Here is an 18863-nt window from a genome sequence, read left to right as displayed (position 1 = left end):
GGAGGAGGAGGAGGAGGAGGAGGAGGGAGAGGAGGAGGAGGAGGAGGGAGAGGAGGGGGAGGAGGAGGAGGAGGAGGGAGAGGAGGGGGAGGAGGAGGGAGAGGAGGAGGAGGAGGACGAGGAGGAGGGAGAGGAGGAGGAGGAGGAGGAGGGAGAGGAGGAGGAGGAGGAGGAGGAAGGGGAGGAGGAGGAGGACCGAAAGTAGGGGTAGGAGGACGAGGATGAGGAGGAGGGTGAGGAGGAGGAGGAGGAGGAGAGGGAGGATGAGGAGGAGGGAGAGGAGGAGGAGGAGGATGAGGAGGAGGAAGGGGAGGAGGAGGAGGAGCGAAAGAAGGGGGAGGAGGACGAGGATGAGGAGGAGGGTGAGGAGGAGGAGGAGGAGGAGGAGAGGGAGGACGAGGAGGAGCGAGAGGAGGAGGAGGAGGATGAGGAGGAGGGTGAGGAGGAGGAAGGGGAGGAGGAGGAGGAGCGAAAGAAGGGGGAGGAGGACGAGGATGAGGAGGAGGGTGAGGAGGAGGAGGAAGAGGCGGACGAGGAGGAGGAGGGAGAGGAGGAGGAGGACGGAGAGGAGGAGGAGGAGGAGGAAGGAGGGAGAGGAGGAGGATGAGGTGGAGGGAGAGAAGGAGGAGGAGGAAGGAGGAGGAGGAGGAAGGAGGAGGAGGAGGGAGAGGAGCAGGAGGATGTGCTGTTAGAAAGGTCTAACCCCTGCTGAGGAGCCAGACCTGAGCTCTGAGCACTGTACCGATGTGGATGAGGTGTCCTTTGCTGTCCAGCATGATGTTCCCGTTGTGTCGGTCTTTGATCTGCAGCAGGAAGAGCAGCAGGCTGTAGGCCGCCATGCTGCGGATGAAGTTGTAGCGAGCCTGTGGAGACCAAACCAAGTCAACCTGCTGATCTTCACTCCACGTTTAAATGTCAGGAGAATCTACACCTGCAAATTCACACTTTCTAAAACAATGACCCAATCACTGGACTAACTAACCAACCTACCAAGGAACTTACTAACCAACCAACCAACCAACCAAGAAATCAACCAACCAACCAACCAACCAACCAACCAACCAACCAAGGAACTTACTAACCAACCAACCAACCAACCAAGAAATCAACCAACCAACCAACCAACCAACCAACCAAGAAACCAACCAACGAAGAAACCAAGGAACTAACTAACCAACCAACCAACCAACCAAGAAACCAACCAACCAAGAAACCAAGGAACTAACTAACCAACCAACCAACCAACCAAGAAACCAACCAACCAAGAAACTTACTAACCAACCAACCAACCAACCAACCAACCAACCAACCAACCAAGGAACTAACTAACCAACCAACCAACCAACCAACCAACCAACCAAGGAAATAACCAACCAACCAACCAACCAACCAACCAACCAACCAACCAAGGAACCAACCAACCAACCAACCAAAGAACCAACAAACCAAGGAACTAACTAACCAACCAACCAACCAACCAACCAAAGAACCAACAAACCAAGGAACCAACAAACCAACCAACCAAGAAACTAACCAACCAAGTAACCAACCAAGTAACCAACCAATCAAGGAACCAACCAAAGAACCAAATAACCAAAGAACTAACTCACCAACCAACCAAGGAACCAACCATCAGTCAACCAACCATCAGTCAACCAACCAAGGAACTAAGGAACCAACCAATCAAGGAACCAACCAACCAAGGAACTAACTAACCAACCAATCATCAGTCTACCAACCAACTAACCAACCAAATTTGTTAGATTTTCATTTCTTGCAGGTTCATTGACCTTCGGCTCGTTACACATTGAGAGTTCAGGTGTGGCGACAGGAGAAGTAATGAAATATAGAAAATAAAATGTAACTGGCCCTTTAAAATCCATCAAGCAGATCAAAATCATTAAGTAGGTTGCAAACCTTCTGGAAGGCGAGCGTGGACTCGTCACCGTACTGATTACGGAAGTAATCGTACATCCCGAAGTCGGTCTGCCTGCCGAGCTGGTCTCTGGACTTACAGTCCGGGATGCACTCGATCACTCCACACTGAGGACAGGAAACAGCCGTCAACCATCAACGTCCACAAGAACTGCTGAGGGAATATTCATGTACAAATAGTCAAATAGGAGTAATAAGAAGCAGCACAAGAACTCTTAAACACGACATGGATGGAGACCATGAGGACAAAATGCACTGCGCCATCTATAAAAGGTGTCCTCTGAACGTATAAATTAAAACATGAATGAGTTTCACCCCCGGCGCCGTGGCGACGACTCTGTAGGGGAAGACGAAGAGATCGAGCCCGACGAGCTGGAAGATATTCTTAAACAGTCCGATGATCTGCAGAGCCAGCATGTCCTGGACAACAGGATTCAAACACAGATATTCTCATTACAATGGATTACATCACATTCAAACTTTCCTAATCTGAATCGAATTTTAATCTGAATTGTCAGTTTTTTGTTGTTTATGATTTTTTTCATTCACCATGTGAATTTCAATTGAAAGCAGATCTTGTTTAAATTCCATTTTTTAGTTGTTTAATATTCTTATCATCTTAAAACTGTTTAATTAAGGTGATGATTCTTAAATTCTCGCTGCTTTCCCAATTCCTTAACTCTATAAGATAATACCTCAACATTAGATTTTGTAATTGATAATTGAGTGAGTTGTAAATGTTGGAATTTTAATTGCACTTCTTGATTGGAGTTATTATTCTTGTAATTAAAATTTTACTATTAATATATTTTTAAAAAAACATTTCAATTGTATTTTATTGCTTTTTTTTGGAAACAGTGAGATACAGAAATACTTGACATATGTTGATTTCTATATTTCCATTTTAATGTGTATACACAACTGAACAAACACCCCCCACCCCCACCCCCACCCCCACCAACACAGGGCACACCCAATAAAAATCACAGCCAGATTTATCAGACACTGTAAGTGAATACAAAAAAAAAATAAAATAAAAAAGACATAAGAAAAAAAAACATATATGAAAAGACTTTGAGTAAGTGGATCATTTTAAATCCATGCAGCCATGATTTTGGAGAGTAAATAGAATGAAGAGTTCAGGTAGTCTCAGGTAGAACTCTGAGTTACTAAGTGACTCAAGATTGGATCCCAGATAGAATAACATTTTTCTTTGGACCCTCTGAGTGAGTATTTTATCTTTTCTAACTTTATAAAATGCATCACGTCAGATATTTGAAGCCGGTTTTAGACATTTTGAACGGTGAAACGTTGTATTTGAAGGGCCAAACCATTGACAGGAAAGCACTCACTCCTACTGAAGTTCAATTTGAATCCAGAAAATTTACCGAATCTCTCTAACAAGTGAATAACATGGGGAATGCTTCGAATACGGTCAGATACAAATAGTAAAAGGTCATCAGCATATCAAGATAATCTATTTTCTACTCCTCTTCTGTCAATCCCACCTATTGAGGCGAGTGACCTCAGTGTAATGGACAAAGGCTCAATGGCTCGGGCCAATAGCAGTGGGCTTACTGGGCATCCTTGACGAGTTCCGCTCGATAGATAAAAATACAGAGCTTGTTTACCATTTGTAATTACAGAGGTTTTGGGTGACGTTTAATGCACAAAATACAATAGGGACCGTATCCAAACTTTTTCAAGCATCTAAATAAATACTCCCATTCTACCTGGTCAAAAGCTTTCTCTGCATCTAATGAAATAACAACCTCAGGTACTGCACTAGATCCAGGAGAGTAAATTATATTAAGAAATCGTCGAATATTTGTAAATGAGTGTCGTCCTGAAATAAAACCTGTTTGGTCGTCAGAGATTACATCACACCTTGTGGTCTGTAAGCGTAAGGCCAGGGGCTTGGCTGAGATCGTCACGTCACTGTTCAAAGAGAGAAGGGACGATACGAACTGCCTTCTGTCTCCGCTCTGCCTGGTTGGACCAGGAGAAGAACTGATGCTTCAGACAGTGTTTCAGGCAGTGGCCCACGAGACAGCGAGTCATTGAACATGTCAAGTAAAATTGTTGACAGTTTGTCAGAATTCCTCTGGATAGCCGTCGGGACCCGGTGTTTTACCACTTTGCTTTGCCATTATAGCGTTTACAATTTCAGTTTGTTGGAACGGGAGCTCCGTCCTCGGTCTGTGTCCCGCATGTATGGAGGGTGCCAAGAGACTGCTGAAGAAGTGTTCCATGTCAGTATTGTCTTTAGGAGCTTCACACGTGTATAAATGTGAGTAGTACATGGTGAATGTTTGGCTAATGGTTTTAGGATCAATGGTTAACTCGCCGTGGGGAGTTTTTATCTGGGGAGTTTGTTGAGCGGCGGAGCAGCATTTGATTTGGCGTGTCAAAAAGCACCCGGTTCTCTCGCCATGCTCATAAAAGTAGTCACGTGACTTCAGTCCAGGTCGCTCTGTCTTTTCAGTGGATAACAAACCGTATTGAGTTTGAAGGTCAAGCTTTATTCTGTAGAGTTCAGGGGAGGGGGAGATGGAGTACTGAACATCTACTGTGTTTATTGAATGAATTAGCTGATTCTGTTTAAGTTAACCTATTAATTCTAACATGCGATTATTTCACCTCGTATTACAGCTTTCAGTGTTTCCCACAGTAGTGAAGGGGAGACATTCTCTTTTCTTACTGAATTGTAGAAAGTCATCAGTTTTTTTAGATATCATGTCACGGTATTATCAGCCAGTAAGGGTTTGTCCAACTTCCTGAAGCTTTTGCAGTAAGGGCCGACTGAAAAAGTGGAGTTCAAAGTGAAGCGGGAGAACTCTCACACACCTCCTGCTCCTACATTGCAGCAGGAAGTCACTCCTATTTTATTGCTTTTTGAAAGATTATTTATTGCTATTTATTTCTGAATACAGAATTCTCTGTCCATAATTGCTTGTTTGTTTTTATAAATAAAGGGGGATTGGTATAAATTTTCTGTGTATTTACTTCTATCTTTTATTCTAATTCAACATATTTAACTCAAAATATTCTAGATTACGTTCTATATTGTAATTTTTACATTCGATTTATGTTGCTCTGGTATTTAAATAACTTTGGTTTTTCTTATTTAGATTCTGTATTTCTATATGTAATTAGATTTAGTTTAAATCCAAATGTATATCAAATTCATATTGATCAACTTCCTAAATGTGAAATTAACTTATTTTAATTCAAACTTCCAAGTTTATAATTTCATTATAAATGAACATTTTTCATGTAAACTTCTAAATGGTGGTTCCGGCTGGAGGAAGACGTCCACAGTGTGGTGGGAGTGAAGCACCTGTCTGCAGTCGTCGCCCACTTTAAAGATGGCCGCCTGCCAGCAGATCCGGCGTGAGCCGTCCGGGTTCTCCTCGCCGTCCTCCAGAGAATCGGAGGGGCAGCGGAGCCCCTCCCTCTCCAGCTCGCTCACGCCACAGCGCTTCACCTTGAACTTGGCCAGGTAGGGTGCTTTGGCAGCGCTACACACACACACACACACACACACACACACACACACACACACACACACACACACACACACACACACACTGTAGGATGATTCTCCACACACGTGGATGGGTGTGTATTAACCGGCGCCGGCCGTTACCTCTGCATGGGAGTCCCAGATTTGTAGTCGATGTCCAGGACGATGGCTTCAGGGTTACTCGGCAGGTAACAGCCTAAAAAACACACGAAGAGCAGGAAGCAGTTTTTTGTCAGTTGATTATCGTGTTTTGCTCGAGTGAATCGTTCACGGTCTTCTTTCAATCTTAACCCTCATATGTTTACCTCCTCCACTGGAAGATGTAGAAACCTTTTGTTTTAATGATTTATTTCTTATTAATTTATTATTTTATTATTATTGTTATTTTTGTAAATTTCTAATAAATGTTTTTTTTTTTTTAAACAGTCTAATCATTTTCTGATCTTTCATTATTGTTGTATTTGATCAAGTTTGATTCGCGGCTAATATTTTAAATCAAAATTATTACAAATATTTATAAATAAAATAGATTTAATGAAAATATCAATATATCAATTCTGAATAATTTTAATCCTATTTCCTTATTTTATTTATTTATTTTGCCAGGTAAGTTAATTGAGAACTGATTCTCATTTTCAATAACAACATTATTTTATATGCTTAATTCCCGTGGGCTCTCCACCTGCAGGAAGGTTCTTAATGGTGCAATGTGATCTGGGTGACGGTGCTCAGACTGACACCCCCACCACCCGGGAACGGATAAGAGGGAGGAGAGGGATGGATGGATGGATTTAAAAATCTAATTCTGTTTGTCATTTTATTTCAACTTGTTTAATTGCAATTGTTTTCTAATTCAAAATGTCTAGGGCGGGGGTGTCCAGGCTCGGTCCCGGGGGGCCGGCGTCCTGCAGGTTTAGCTCCTCCCAGTTTAACACACCTGATTGCAATGAGGGGCTCGTTATTGGGCTTTTCCACAACCTTGGTGATGACATCATCATTAGAGTCAGGTAAGCTGAAGCAGGGAGGAACTAAAGCATCCAGGACGCCGGCCCTCCAGGACCGAACTTGGGCACCCCTGGGACTCCAGCGTCTATTTTTGGACTTTGAATCGTTTTTCTTTTAAAGTTGATGATTAAATGAACTAGATTCAAAGTGACTAATAAAACCATCGCTACTATAACAGGGTACTTTTTGCAGCAGAATCAGTCCTGCTGATGTTGACTAGTTGGTGACTGGAGTTACCTGGCTGCACCCTGATGTCCGACAGAGCTTTGAGACAGGCTCGTTTCCTCTCCTCGCCCTTCGGAACGGGCCTGGAAAAGAAAAGACACTGCAGTGTCAGACCTGGGTGGCGGCGGGGTGAGCGGGTGTGGACGGCGAGCCGCGGCGGTTACTTGATGATGGCCGAGACGTTGGTGATCTTGTTGAAGAAGTCGAACTCTCGCTGGTAGAAGTCTTTGGCGGGACCGGACAGCGAGCCGGTGATCTCCTCCACCATCTGCTCCAGCAGCTCCCCGATGTCGGCTGGACGGCGCCCACAAGCAAACCACCGTGAGTTTACATCACTAACTTTTCCAATAATCTAAACTCAACAACAGATCACACACTTCTTCTGACTTGACTCCTGTTGGTCTTTGCTTAATTTAACTTTGCAAAAATGTGTTTTATTGTAGTGAGGGAGTGAATGAGGGAAGGAAGGAAGGAGAGAGGGAGGGAGGGAATGTGTCCTAACCCAGTGAATGAGGGAGGGAGGGAGGGGGGAATGTTTCCTAACCCAGGGAGGGAGGGAGGGAGGGAGGAAATGTGTTTTATGATAACATGTAATTGTGAATCAGATATTTACTCTGTGTATTCTGTGTATTTCTGCTTGTCTGATGTATCTTGGTGTTGTACAGTATGTACTGTTGTTTCCTCTTTTACCCTCTGAAAAGCTCTTCCAGGGACGAGAGTTGCAAATTAGTGTCGAGCTATATACTCTATGTGCAACACATCAGATTTCTTCTCTGTATATTGCACCGTCCCTGATAAATAAATAAATTGAAATCTTTTTTTTTTTGGTCTTTACTTCAGCCTGATTGAAACAAGCAGATAAATGTTTGTATTTACTGGAACCTTCTTTCCAGGTAATACCTTCTTCACACTCACCGATGACGGGATCCCTTTTTGTGAGTCTCTACTTGAGCCTGGATGAAACCGGTAAAATAAACCTGACTTGTCTTTTATTAGAAAGCAGCTGACAGTTTGGTGTTTTACTGGCCTTTGTTTGAGCCTGATTAAAACAGGAGCTTAACAAATCTGATGTATTTCCTGTGACTGACCTTTGATGTTGAAATGAATCAAAATGTGCCGCCGGCAGTTTCTCTCTATTCATGCACTCATCATCCTGTTGGTTTTGATTATTGGGGGTTCGAAGGTGAATTAATCTGCAGCTCGTTGGCTTTTTGCTTCTGCCTGATCGTAGCTGCTGGGACTCACGGTCTTTCTGGTGTCCCTCCTCGTCCAGGTAGATGTTGGTCTTCATGTTCCAGATGAACTGATGAGCCAGAAGTTGAGATTTCTGAGCCGCCCACAGAATGTACTCCCTCACATAACCCATCTGAGACGGACAGAGAAGGAAAACGTGATTTATCGTCTCCTTTCAGCAACATTAACATTCTAAAGCTAATACACCACATTGGGAATTTTTTATTTTCACGAAGAAGGAAAACTTAAAGCAGGCAAATCTGGTTCAGAAATTTGAAAAACTAGACTGTTAGCATTGAACAAGATTCACCTGAATGAACATGATAAAATAAAATAGAAAAACGCTGAAGAAGCGATGCAGAGATTTATCAACAAAGAAGAAATAATGCAAATTTTCAACCTTTTCAACATCTTTTGATGGAAAACACAACAAGTCAATATTAAATGTCTTGTTAGACCTTATTAATACCACTAAAAGCAATAAGTAAATAAATAAATATAACTTAAAACACTCTTAAAGTAGGTGGTAGGACTGTATCTAAGTCAGACGTTTGGACTGGAGACTGAAGAGTCAAACAGAGACAGAAGGCTGGAATCAGAAAGTGTCTTACATTTTTTAACTTAGAAAAACTGGACGCTACCGATATTATAATTCTGTGATCAAGTCTGTTAGAGCCTGATGTGGAACAACGACCTGAACTGTTATAACATATAATGTAATAAAACCCAAACTGTAATAACTGGTTGATGATGTAACAAAATCTAACAAGAATCTAAATGTGATCTCCGTATGTTTAATGTTATACATTATTTTGTACTGATTATTGGAGAAATGGATTACAGATTATAGAGAACAGAAAACTATAGATGACGTACATAAATACCATAAACTGTGTAAAGATATACGCATAAACAAATAGTCCAAACTTTTAGAACTCATTCTATCAGTTATTTATATTGAAGCAGTTCAAGTTCAAGTCCAACCATGAATCCTTCACTCACTTCATGATGTAATAAAATTATTACAGTATACGGGGGAAATATTTTTCCTGCTCCATAACGTAATATTATAAAGTTTTGAAGTTTTGGACTCAGTTACATTATTGACCAGTTATTACATTTTGGGTTTTATTATTATTATATTGGATATTTATTAATTGCACTCTTTTGTCTTTTTGTTTTTTTTAACTTTATTTCACATCGTTTTCGTGTGTCTTTATGCAAATGACCGGTTTTTTGTTTTGTTTTGCCAAATCAAGTTTTTATTTGTATTTATATTTAACTTTTGTCAAATGTTGGCTCAATTAATGTAAAGGAACAATTGCAGGGATGATGGAAAACATATGAGTTAAAAACAAATGGTGTTTATCTCATTGTGTTTTCAAGCATTGAATTTCGTATATTTAAAAAAGATTATATATGTATATATATATAAAAAAAAAAACTTTAAGGAAAACCCCCACAGAGGAATCAAATGTTTCATCTTATTGGGATTGAATGATTTAGTATCAGTGAATCTGCGGACTGTGGACATGTTCACCTTGTCATAGCGGAGAGCCTGAACGATCTGAGGGATGTAGAAGAGGATGGCGTCCTGAGGAGAGGCAGAGGTGAAAGGGTGAAGAAGACGTTCGGGGTGACGCGGGGACGAAGGTGGCGGATTCCCGGAGGACGTACGGGAGGAAAGGAGCGCAGCACTTTGACGGCGTACTGGGCGGTGAGAGGATGAGGAGGGTACATGCTGCTGAAGTAGGACAGGCCGGTGGGCGGGTCGGCCGGCGCCCAGCACAGGATGTGACTCAGCTCGGGGGAGTCGGCGTCGATGGTGTGCCACGTCACCAGGAACTGATGGAACGACGGAGGATCAACGTCACGCAGGACGACTCACTGAGGCCCAGGAAGTGAAAGAAACGTCTCACCTTCACGGCCTCCGGGACGTCGCTGACCGCTCCCGGGTCCAGACGCACCAGCCGGGTCACCTCGGCCACGATGGCGTCGTTCTTAAACCTGCAGGGTTAAACACATCACAGTGTGACGGTCCGGAGGAAAGAAGCTCCTTTACAACAGAAAGAATGAGGCGTTTTAAAAGGGAAATAGTTCATCTTGTAGAAATACACTTTGGTGGGGGAAAAAAACTATTTCAAAGAGAATAAACAGACTGCGTCTGAAAAATAGTGAGTTCAGAAAAAATAACGTGGAACTTTTAGGAAGACAAAGATCATTGTGAAGGGGAAAAGGTGGGAACGGCTGCATTTAAAGAAAACACAAGAAACAGGACGAAGGAAAAAGAAATTTAAGTTGGAAAGAATGCTACTTCTAAAGGAAATAGACTCCTTCTAAAATAAAAGTTCAGAATAATAAAATGCTAATTTTTAGTTGGAAAATAAAGTTTGGGCTCATAAAAAATACTACATTTATAGAGAAGAGAAAATACAGGAAACAGGAGTAAATAAATCTAAGCTGTTTTTAAGGGGAAATTCTTCATCTGAGAAAATGATTATTTACTCAGCTGGGATCACACTGACCCGAAGGAACTATTTACACGTTTTCCAGTGAAAATGGAAAAACCTTGGTGGCGTAGTTCTGCACATGCTCAGTAGAGCCAATCAGAACAAGGTTTCCTCCACGGTGTCATGACTCACAGTCCATATTCTCCTGGACTTGGTACTTTTATTTTGACAGTCACCGTAATAACAATCCAACTTGGTAGTTTTATTTTGACAGTCACCGTAACAACAATCCAACCTGGTAGTTTCTCTGGAGAGACTCTCCAGAGAAAGGAAGCGACTCAGAGGAAAGTGAGCAGAATCACAGGACCACCAGTGTGTGGGTGTGACGGCGCAGAGTGAGCAGCCACCTGGCGGGGAGCTGCATGGCCAGGTAGGGCGCGATGTTCCAGGCCAGGTTGACGTTGTCCTTCCACTGCTTCTCCGTCAGACTGATGTACTTGGACCTCCAGTTGGCGATGCTGGTCTCCACAGATTGCTCGGTGGCGATGGCCAGCTCCTGAGTGGACAGCGGGTTGTACCAGGTGGTCAGACGCTCGATCTCACTGGCCTGAGGACCAACGACAGCAGGGAAACACACAGGTGAAGATGATGATGAGGAGGGTGTGTGTGTGTGTGTGTGTGTGTGTGTGTGTGTGTGTGTGTGTGTGTGTGTGTGTGTGTGTGTGTGTGTGTGTGTGTGTGTGAGAGACTCACCAGTAAGGCCAGCAGCAGAGTCCTGCGCTTCATGTAGTATTTGTGGAGCTGCGTTCCTCGGTTACTCTTCTTAGACGTGCCTGGAAACACAGCGGAGAAAATCCTGTTGGGCCGAATTCTAATGTTCTGAATGAGCAGAACCAAGAGTCTCTACCTCCATCAGAGAACGACAGAACGAGTCAAGTCAACTTTATTTAACCCTCGCTCTAAATTCATCGTTCCAAAAATTAACGAGTTCATAATTCTTTTTTTCCCAGTATGTTGCTGTGAGCTTTGGAGTTACGTGATGCACCTGAACGCATCACCCAGTATCAGCAGCAGGAAGCTCGTTAACCCTTAAAAAGCCGAGTCGTCCTCCGGCTAGTAGCGGCTTGTCGTCGGGAAAGTACTGTAACCATACGAAGATGAAGTATTAATGGTGGAGACAGAGTCTGAGGTGGTGCTGCTGTCTTCTACTTGTTTTTGTCGTGATGCTTCACATGTTGATGACGTATGCGGCGGTGCCACTCTGGTGGCTGCTGTTGCCAGATCGGCTGTTTTCCTCCTCCATGATAAGGCCTGTTTACAGTGAGCCTTACCGGGTTTTCACTAGAAGGCTCAGAAATCTGGCAACTCTCTAAAACAACATTAAACTGTGAGAGTCGCTCACTAACACCAGAGTGAGAGCCGCTCACTAACACCAGAGTGAGCGCCGCTCACTAACACCAGAGTGAGCGCCGCTCACAGTGACGTCTTTGGTAAATGAATATTGTGTAATTAATTGATTTATTGATTATCACGACGGGCCAAAGACTGACAGAAAGTGATGGAGTCAGAGAGACATAAGAAATGTGTCCGTTGTTTTCCAGACTGCGCAGCCTCTGATTGGCTGCTGCCGTCCAATCAGCTGCAGCCTGGCTGTCCAGTGGACACGGAGAAAGTACGTGCTACCTGACTTCTTGGAGGCGGTGGACATGCCGCTGGACAGTGGGTAGGTGTTGATCCAGCCCTGGCTGCTCTGCTGCGACCGGGCACTGGAGTCCACGTTGCTGCGCAGGTCGGCGGCGTTCATCACCGACAGGCTGTTCAGGGACGCGTCCTGGTTATCTGTCAGCACGCACACACCTCAGTCAGAACACATGGAGCACACTCAGTGTGTCAGCAGGAGCTCACCATTTTGGACTTGCTCCACATTTCATCTCAATACTCTCAATGAGCCCAAAATACCACGACTGCAGTCACACAACATGAATATATAGTCACTAAAATAGCCAGAGGATGACTTTATATAAAAGCGAAAAGCTCCAGGATTGTGATCTATTCACAAAACTGTGCATAATAATCCAGGATTACTTTATAACCTTTAGAAATATCACATGATCAATTCAAAACATTATGATTAATACATACCACGTCAAAATACTCTGAGATTATGTATATATAAACTAAAAATGCTCTGAGATTACAGTATATCCGCTAAAGATTACCGTATATTCATAAAAAAATCTCCAAGATTACCATATATCCCCTAAAAATCCTCCAAGATTACCGTATGTTCACTAATAAAGCCCCTTTACCACCATACAGCCATTAGAAATGCTCAGAGATCATCATATATTCAGTAAAATGTGAAAATCACAAACATTTCTGAGAGCCAAGCTTTAATCTTTGCAGATTACTAACAAGTTACCAAAAATATTATGAGTGAGAAATGTGAAGCAAATCCAAGATGGGAGGTTTTCTAAATCCTGCATCTGAGTTCATTGAACAGCATTTTAAACAATGTAAGCAAACATCCAGCGTATGAAGGATGGAGAGCCAGATGAGCAGAGTCTGAGTCGCTGCTGCTCTGCTACTGCTACTTCTACTGCTCTGCTACTGCTACTGCTACTTCTACTGCTACTGCTACTTCTACTGTTGCTGCTCTGCTACTGCTACGTCTACTGCTCTGCTACTGCTACTACTGCTGCTGCTGCTCTGCTACTGCTATTGCTGCTGCTGCTCTACTGCTACTGCTCTGCTGCTGCTATTACTACTGCTGCTCTGCTACTGCTGCTCTGCTGCTGCTACTTCTACTGCTGCTCTGCTACTGCTCTGCTACTTCTACTACTACTGCTGCTTCAACTACTACTGCTGCTCTGCTATTGCTACTGCTGCTGCTCTACTGCTACTGCTCTGCTATTGCTACTGCTGCAGCTGCTGCTCTGCTACTGGTCATGCTGGTCCTGATGGTCATGCGTTTGAAAGCCGGCGTCAGTGTGGGCATGAGGAAGTGGCCTGGAAGTGCTGATCCAGGATCTGTGCTTCGAGGGCTTGTCGACCCCAAGACGGTTCCATGTGCATGAGAGGATGACACCATGTGTTCCCCCCAGGGCGTCAGAGATGAAGAGGAGGAGGAGGAGGGGCCAGTGTCTTCCGTTGAGGCCCGGTCGGTGTGGGGGTCGATTGGTCAGTCGGTTGGGGGGGGGGGGGGGGTTGGGGTTGGGGTTGGGGGGGATCTGGTATGGTTGATATGATGATTAACCATGCATCTTAACACCGCTGACAAATTTGTGCTTTTTCCTCACAGCTGCTTCACACTGAACATTCAAACACTGACTGAGAGCCCCCCCCCATAGGGCACAGACCCCCCCACACCAGCTAAAGACACTGTAAATATATTGTCATTCGGTGAATTTAATGGGCATTTTCTATTCTTTCTCCTCGGCTTATTCCATTTTTTTTGTCACATTTCAGAGTTGCTGTCTTGAGATTTTGCTTTATTTTGAAGCTACTTTTAGTCATGTGATTATTTTGTGCCTCTGTGGGAAATTTAAATCTGTGTGTTTTTTTTTTCATTTTTAGGAGAAATCTTTATATTTTTATTGGTATTTTGGTCTTTTCTTCCTATTTGACATCTTTTGGTGGAATTCTGTTGTTTTCTGTCTTTCTGAATCATTTCTGTATTTTTAAGATCATTTCTGGTCATTTTTAGTTCATTTTATAATAATTTCTCTCCCTCTTGGGAATTTGGAATTAATTTGTGTCTTTTCTATTTTACCTTCTGGTTGGACTTGAGCTCATTTTTGTTGCTTCTGTTTGTGTCTTCTCACTGGCATACGGTCTCTATTGTGTTTTGAATCACTTACGTCTCGGTGTATGTTTTTTATTTGCTTCATTTTCATCTTTGGAGGTATTCTGTGTATTTTTCTGGTTATAGTGTTTCTTACGATCGTTTCCCCCTCTTTTTATCTCATTGGAGGAATTCTGTCTCTTTTATGTCTTGTCCATTGTGTGAATCTGATCTTTTTCTGATCATTTCCATTTATGTTTGTAAACATGTACTTTGTTAAGATTTAAAGTATTAAATATTTCAACTACTTTGTGTTTGTTGTAAATGTGACGTTCTTTAATTCTTTGAGGACCTTTTGTGGCGTTTTTTTGTGCATTTTGTGAGTCTTTGTAGCAATTTTAGCATCTTTGTGTTCATTTTTCGAATCTCCATTGTTGCTTTGTGTTTATGAGACAAGAAATATTATTTATGGTCATTTTGGTTTGACTGATAAATTTAATGTTTGTGTACAGAATCCTTTAGTGTGTTTTGTGGCCACTTTGTTATGTTTGTGTACCTTTATGTCTTTGTGTTATTTTGAGTCTTTTGTAAACATTATTGTTACTTTTCTTTTCCTCTTTTATAGACATTTCTGTCTTTCTGTGATCATATTTGCAGACATTGTGTGTCTTTCAGGGCCAATTTTAGTGCATCTTTGTTCACTTGTATCTTCAATTCATTTCATTCTGATGCATTAAAAACAAAATATAATATGTATACCAGGTCCAGATGTGTAGGAATTTCCATAATTATAAATAAATAAATAAATAAATAATAGTGTTTTTGGTCATTTTCGGCATCATTTTTGTTGCTGCTGCCTCGGGTTTCTTTGGGTCTGTGTGTTCGTACTCATTTTATGTCTCTGTGTATCTTTTAGGGGACAGTTTTTCATTTTGCGCCACTTTTTAGTTATCTTCCACGACATCAGGGTTGTCTGTGCTCCGCAGGACTGTTAAAGAATTGTTCCACAAGATGGGAGAAACCGGAGGATCAAGAAAATAATGAGGATCAACATAAAACAAAGAAGGAGGGGTCATATAAACTGAATGGTTGTTGCATGCGGGGAAGTATCAGCAGCACTGTGAGGATAAAGCAGCGTTAAATTTGCCGGGCGTAAAAGCATGCCCCTGCGGCGGTGCAGGCCGAACTCCACCGCTTTAGGCTTACTTAAGATCGAAATCGGAGAAGTGCTGGACACGATAAGCGATCCGAATATCCCCGCAGAGAGTGTGCTCGGGGCTGGGGTAGTACCAAGCTCACCGGGTGGGACCAGGTGGCACGCGGCCAGGTACTTCTTGTCGGACAGGATGCTGGCGTAGAAGCGGATTATGATGCAGATGTCTTCGCGGAGACGCTTGTCGCCCTGGGTGGGGAACTTCGGAGAGACGCTGCAACGACAGGAAGAGTTGAGAGTCGCGGCAGCTTCCTGTCGGCTGCATCAGTAGACTTTCCTTTATTACAGGAGACAAACGGATTCACTGATTCATGCTCAGACGAGAACAGATGAGAGGAATTAACCAGACCCCATTCACACCACAACGTTTCCAAAACAATGTCCATTTACAGGACACACACACACACACACACACACACACACACACACACACACACACACACACACACACACACACACACACACACACACACACACACACACACACACACACACACACACACACACACACACACACACACACACACACACACACACACACGTCCTTTGCAGTACATAGAATATATATACATACACGTCCATTCATACATATCTACAGACAGACACAAACACTTACACCCACACACAAGCACACATAGTACACACATCATACATAACGCGTATGTTGTGAGTAAGATGTACTTAACATTCTATAATATATGCACACTAATTAAACACTCATGCTAAATGCATTATTACATATAAACATACACACATAGCCTAATACCTTCATCCATTCACACATGTACTGTCCCACATATAAATCTACATGTACCATTCAAGCACAATACACACAAACACTACACACTAACAATACACACTAACACTACAAGCGAGACGAGCAAAACTAATCAATGCTAGGAAAGAAACTAACAGTAGAAATAACCAAAATAAATGACGAGACATTTACCCCTAAAATATCCTAGTGACTGGCCACACCTTCTTCATCCTCACACCTCTTGAAAATCATATTTTTATACAGCATTTTAAACTGTCTCATATTTGGACATTACTTCAGTTCCACACTAAATCTGTTCAGTCGTCTCACCCCGCGTACTGAGAGACAAAACCCTTTTCTGGTCGTACGAAATCTTGGTTCTTTAAAGTCACATTTCCTCCTTAGATTGTGAGACTCTTCATCATTTTTGAACAATTGTTTAATATTCCAAGTTGGATTGTTATTACGGTGACTGTCAAAATAAAACTACCAAGTTGGATTGTTATTCCGGCGACTGTCAAAATAAAACTACCAAGTTGGATTGTTATTCCGGCGACTGTCAAAATAAAACTACCAAGTTGGATTGTTATTACGGCGACTGTCAAAATAAAACTACCAAGTTGGATTGTTATTACGGTGACTGTCAAAATAAAACTACCAAGTTGGATTGTTATTACGGTGACTGTCAAAATAAAACTACCAAGTTGGATTGTTATTACGGTGACTGTCAAAATAAAAGTGGCAAGTCCAGGAGAACATGGACTGGGAGTCATGACACCACGGAGGAAACTTTGTTCTGATTGGCTCTACTGAGCATGTGCAGAACTTCTACCTACTACGGCTGTTGGGTGCATGCGAGGCAGCCGTGCTTCAAAAAGTTGCATTTCCCCGTTTCTATGGAGACGGAGCATTTTCAAAAAGTTCCACCTTGGGAGCTGTTTTCAGTGGCTCTGACCACTGTCGTCATGGAAACGGACCCCCAAAATACGCCGAAAGTTTTCAGTTTTCATATAAACGGGGCCTGCTTGTTTCCGTCGGAGTGTAGTCTAAAATCAGCTCAGTGTAAACACCGTCACCTCGTCATAGTTTTTGATTATCATCCAGGAAGTGACTCTACAAAGTAAAGTTTGCACTGTTGCCGAAGGGCCAATGGAAAACGATTTCAAGTGACATTGCAAGACTTTAGTCACGCTTGGCGGGTCTGTTTACACGCCAACGGAGCTCGGAGCCACTGAAAATGCAACTTGTGACACCTGCAGCCACTTTTTCTGGATCTCGGTGGAACATCGTAAACCTCTGGAAGTTTACTGCACCATTAACTCTAAAGTGACGACTAACTTTTCCAGCGTCATGTCAGACGGAGAGTCACCGCCTCACTTTATAGACTTTAAATGCTCTTTAATGGAGAGTTTTGCGGAGGACAAAAGATTATAAAAAACATGTAAGTGGATAAAACACATTTTCAACTGAATGTCAAAAATACAAGACAGTAATAAATACTACAGCTGCTGTAGTATTCACCTAGTATTAGTATTCACCTGGTAGTATTCACCTTTAGCGGGGGTCTGCAACATTTATCGCCACAAGAGCTACTTTTGCAACTTCCCATCTAATCAGTTTTGTCTGTCGCTGCGATTTAAAATTTTTAAAAAACTATTTCATGACTACAGTTTAGAAAATCAGACACAACTTTTTGACATTATTTTAGAGGAGGAATTTTCTTTTTAAATCTTTTTTAAGCCATTTTATCTGTTTTGGCCGTCGGCTTTTGCTGTTCTGGGTGTTTTCACTCTGTTGTTTTGATTGTTCTTTTCATTTGAGGCTACTTTTGTATTTGTTTCTATTTGTTTTAGATGATTTTTTTTTTTTTTTTGTGGTTTTAGTCATTTTTTGTTGTTTTACCTATTTTGACTCCTAAGAAATAAAATTTTAAAAATGGTCTATTTTTCCTTCCTTTGTATTGATTCTTATTTTTTGTTGTTGTTGATGCAATTTGATCCCATTTGGCTGCTCTACCTTTATTTTTTCAGCTATTTTTAGCCAGAAGTGTGCTTTCAAAATAATACAATGTGCAAATATAATATAGATAATAAGTGTTTTTCAACATTACATTTCCTGACAGCATTGAGCCATTACAGCGAGGCTAAAGAGCCGCAGGTTGCAGACCTCTGCCTTATAGTATTTACTCAGCCTAAAGAGGGACATGTAGAGCACAGAGCAAAATGTCATTTTCAGCACCTGTGGCAAGTCTCACCAAACAAAATGTCGGGACGGTTTAAATGGGAACTATCAGCTGGAAACAGTTTACTTGAAAAGGTTGTAGTTTCCATGCAAGTACCTGAAGTAATCGAAGGCGGTGGAGTAGATCTTCTCCCGCAGCACGTTTCGAATGGTGGCGTTGGTGACGACGTCCGAGTGAAGCAGAGCCAGACCCAGAGTGAGCAGCCTGCACACAAGCGCCGCTCACATCATTCCAACCTTTGGAGCTTAATGGTTTCTGCTGACTTGAACGACCCTTTTGGAAGTGTTCCACCTCTAACCCTGGATGCAGCGCAGTGTGGGGCTGGTACCTGAAGCGAGGCCCGATGGCGGCCACGTGGCGGTTCAGGCTGCTCTTGGCCGCGCCCACGTTCAGAGACATGGAGCGCTGCATCAGGCTGCAGAAGATCTCCACCTGGTCCGCGCTGGAGTACTTGGCGATCTCAAACCTCTGGACGAGGAACTAGGAGAGGAGA

The 18863-nt window shown here is 42.6% G+C and overlaps 1 protein-coding gene across 1 annotated transcript in view; it reads right to left on the bottom strand.

Annotated features, from left to right (window-relative positions):
- The window catches only part of pi4kaa (phosphatidylinositol 4-kinase, catalytic, alpha a), a 46399-nt gene that overhangs the window by 2900 nt on the left and 24636 nt on the right, over window positions 1-18863 (bottom strand). Inside the window, exons 34-50 of the mRNA XM_080476485.1 lie at window positions 18699-18850; window positions 18467-18574; window positions 15458-15585; window positions 12055-12213; window positions 11128-11207; window positions 10782-10981; window positions 9844-9931; window positions 9602-9769; window positions 9465-9518; window positions 7937-8057; window positions 6856-6985; window positions 6704-6774; window positions 5585-5657; window positions 5276-5456; window positions 2251-2355; window positions 1918-2043; window positions 743-863 (exon numbers count right to left, since the gene is read on the bottom strand). Of these exons, the coding sequence (XP_080332611.1) occupies window positions 743-863; window positions 1918-2043; window positions 2251-2355; window positions 5276-5456; window positions 5585-5657; window positions 6704-6774; window positions 6856-6985; window positions 7937-8057; window positions 9465-9518; window positions 9602-9769; window positions 9844-9931; window positions 10782-10981; window positions 11128-11207; window positions 12055-12213; window positions 15458-15585; window positions 18467-18574; window positions 18699-18850 (2065 nt within the window). The remainder of the gene's footprint in view (window positions 1-742; window positions 864-1917; window positions 2044-2250; window positions 2356-5275; window positions 5457-5584; window positions 5658-6703; window positions 6775-6855; window positions 6986-7936; window positions 8058-9464; window positions 9519-9601; window positions 9770-9843; window positions 9932-10781; window positions 10982-11127; window positions 11208-12054; window positions 12214-15457; window positions 15586-18466; window positions 18575-18698; window positions 18851-18863) is intronic.

The sequence above is a fragment of the Lipophrys pholis genome (assembly GCF_963383615.2).
Source record: "Lipophrys pholis genome assembly, chromosome: 12".
NCBI classification, from domain to species: Eukaryota; Metazoa; Chordata; class Actinopteri; order Blenniiformes; family Blenniidae; genus Lipophrys; species Lipophrys pholis.
Note: the sequence above shows the minus strand (reverse complement) of the source record. Positions and strands in the feature narration are given on the sequence as shown.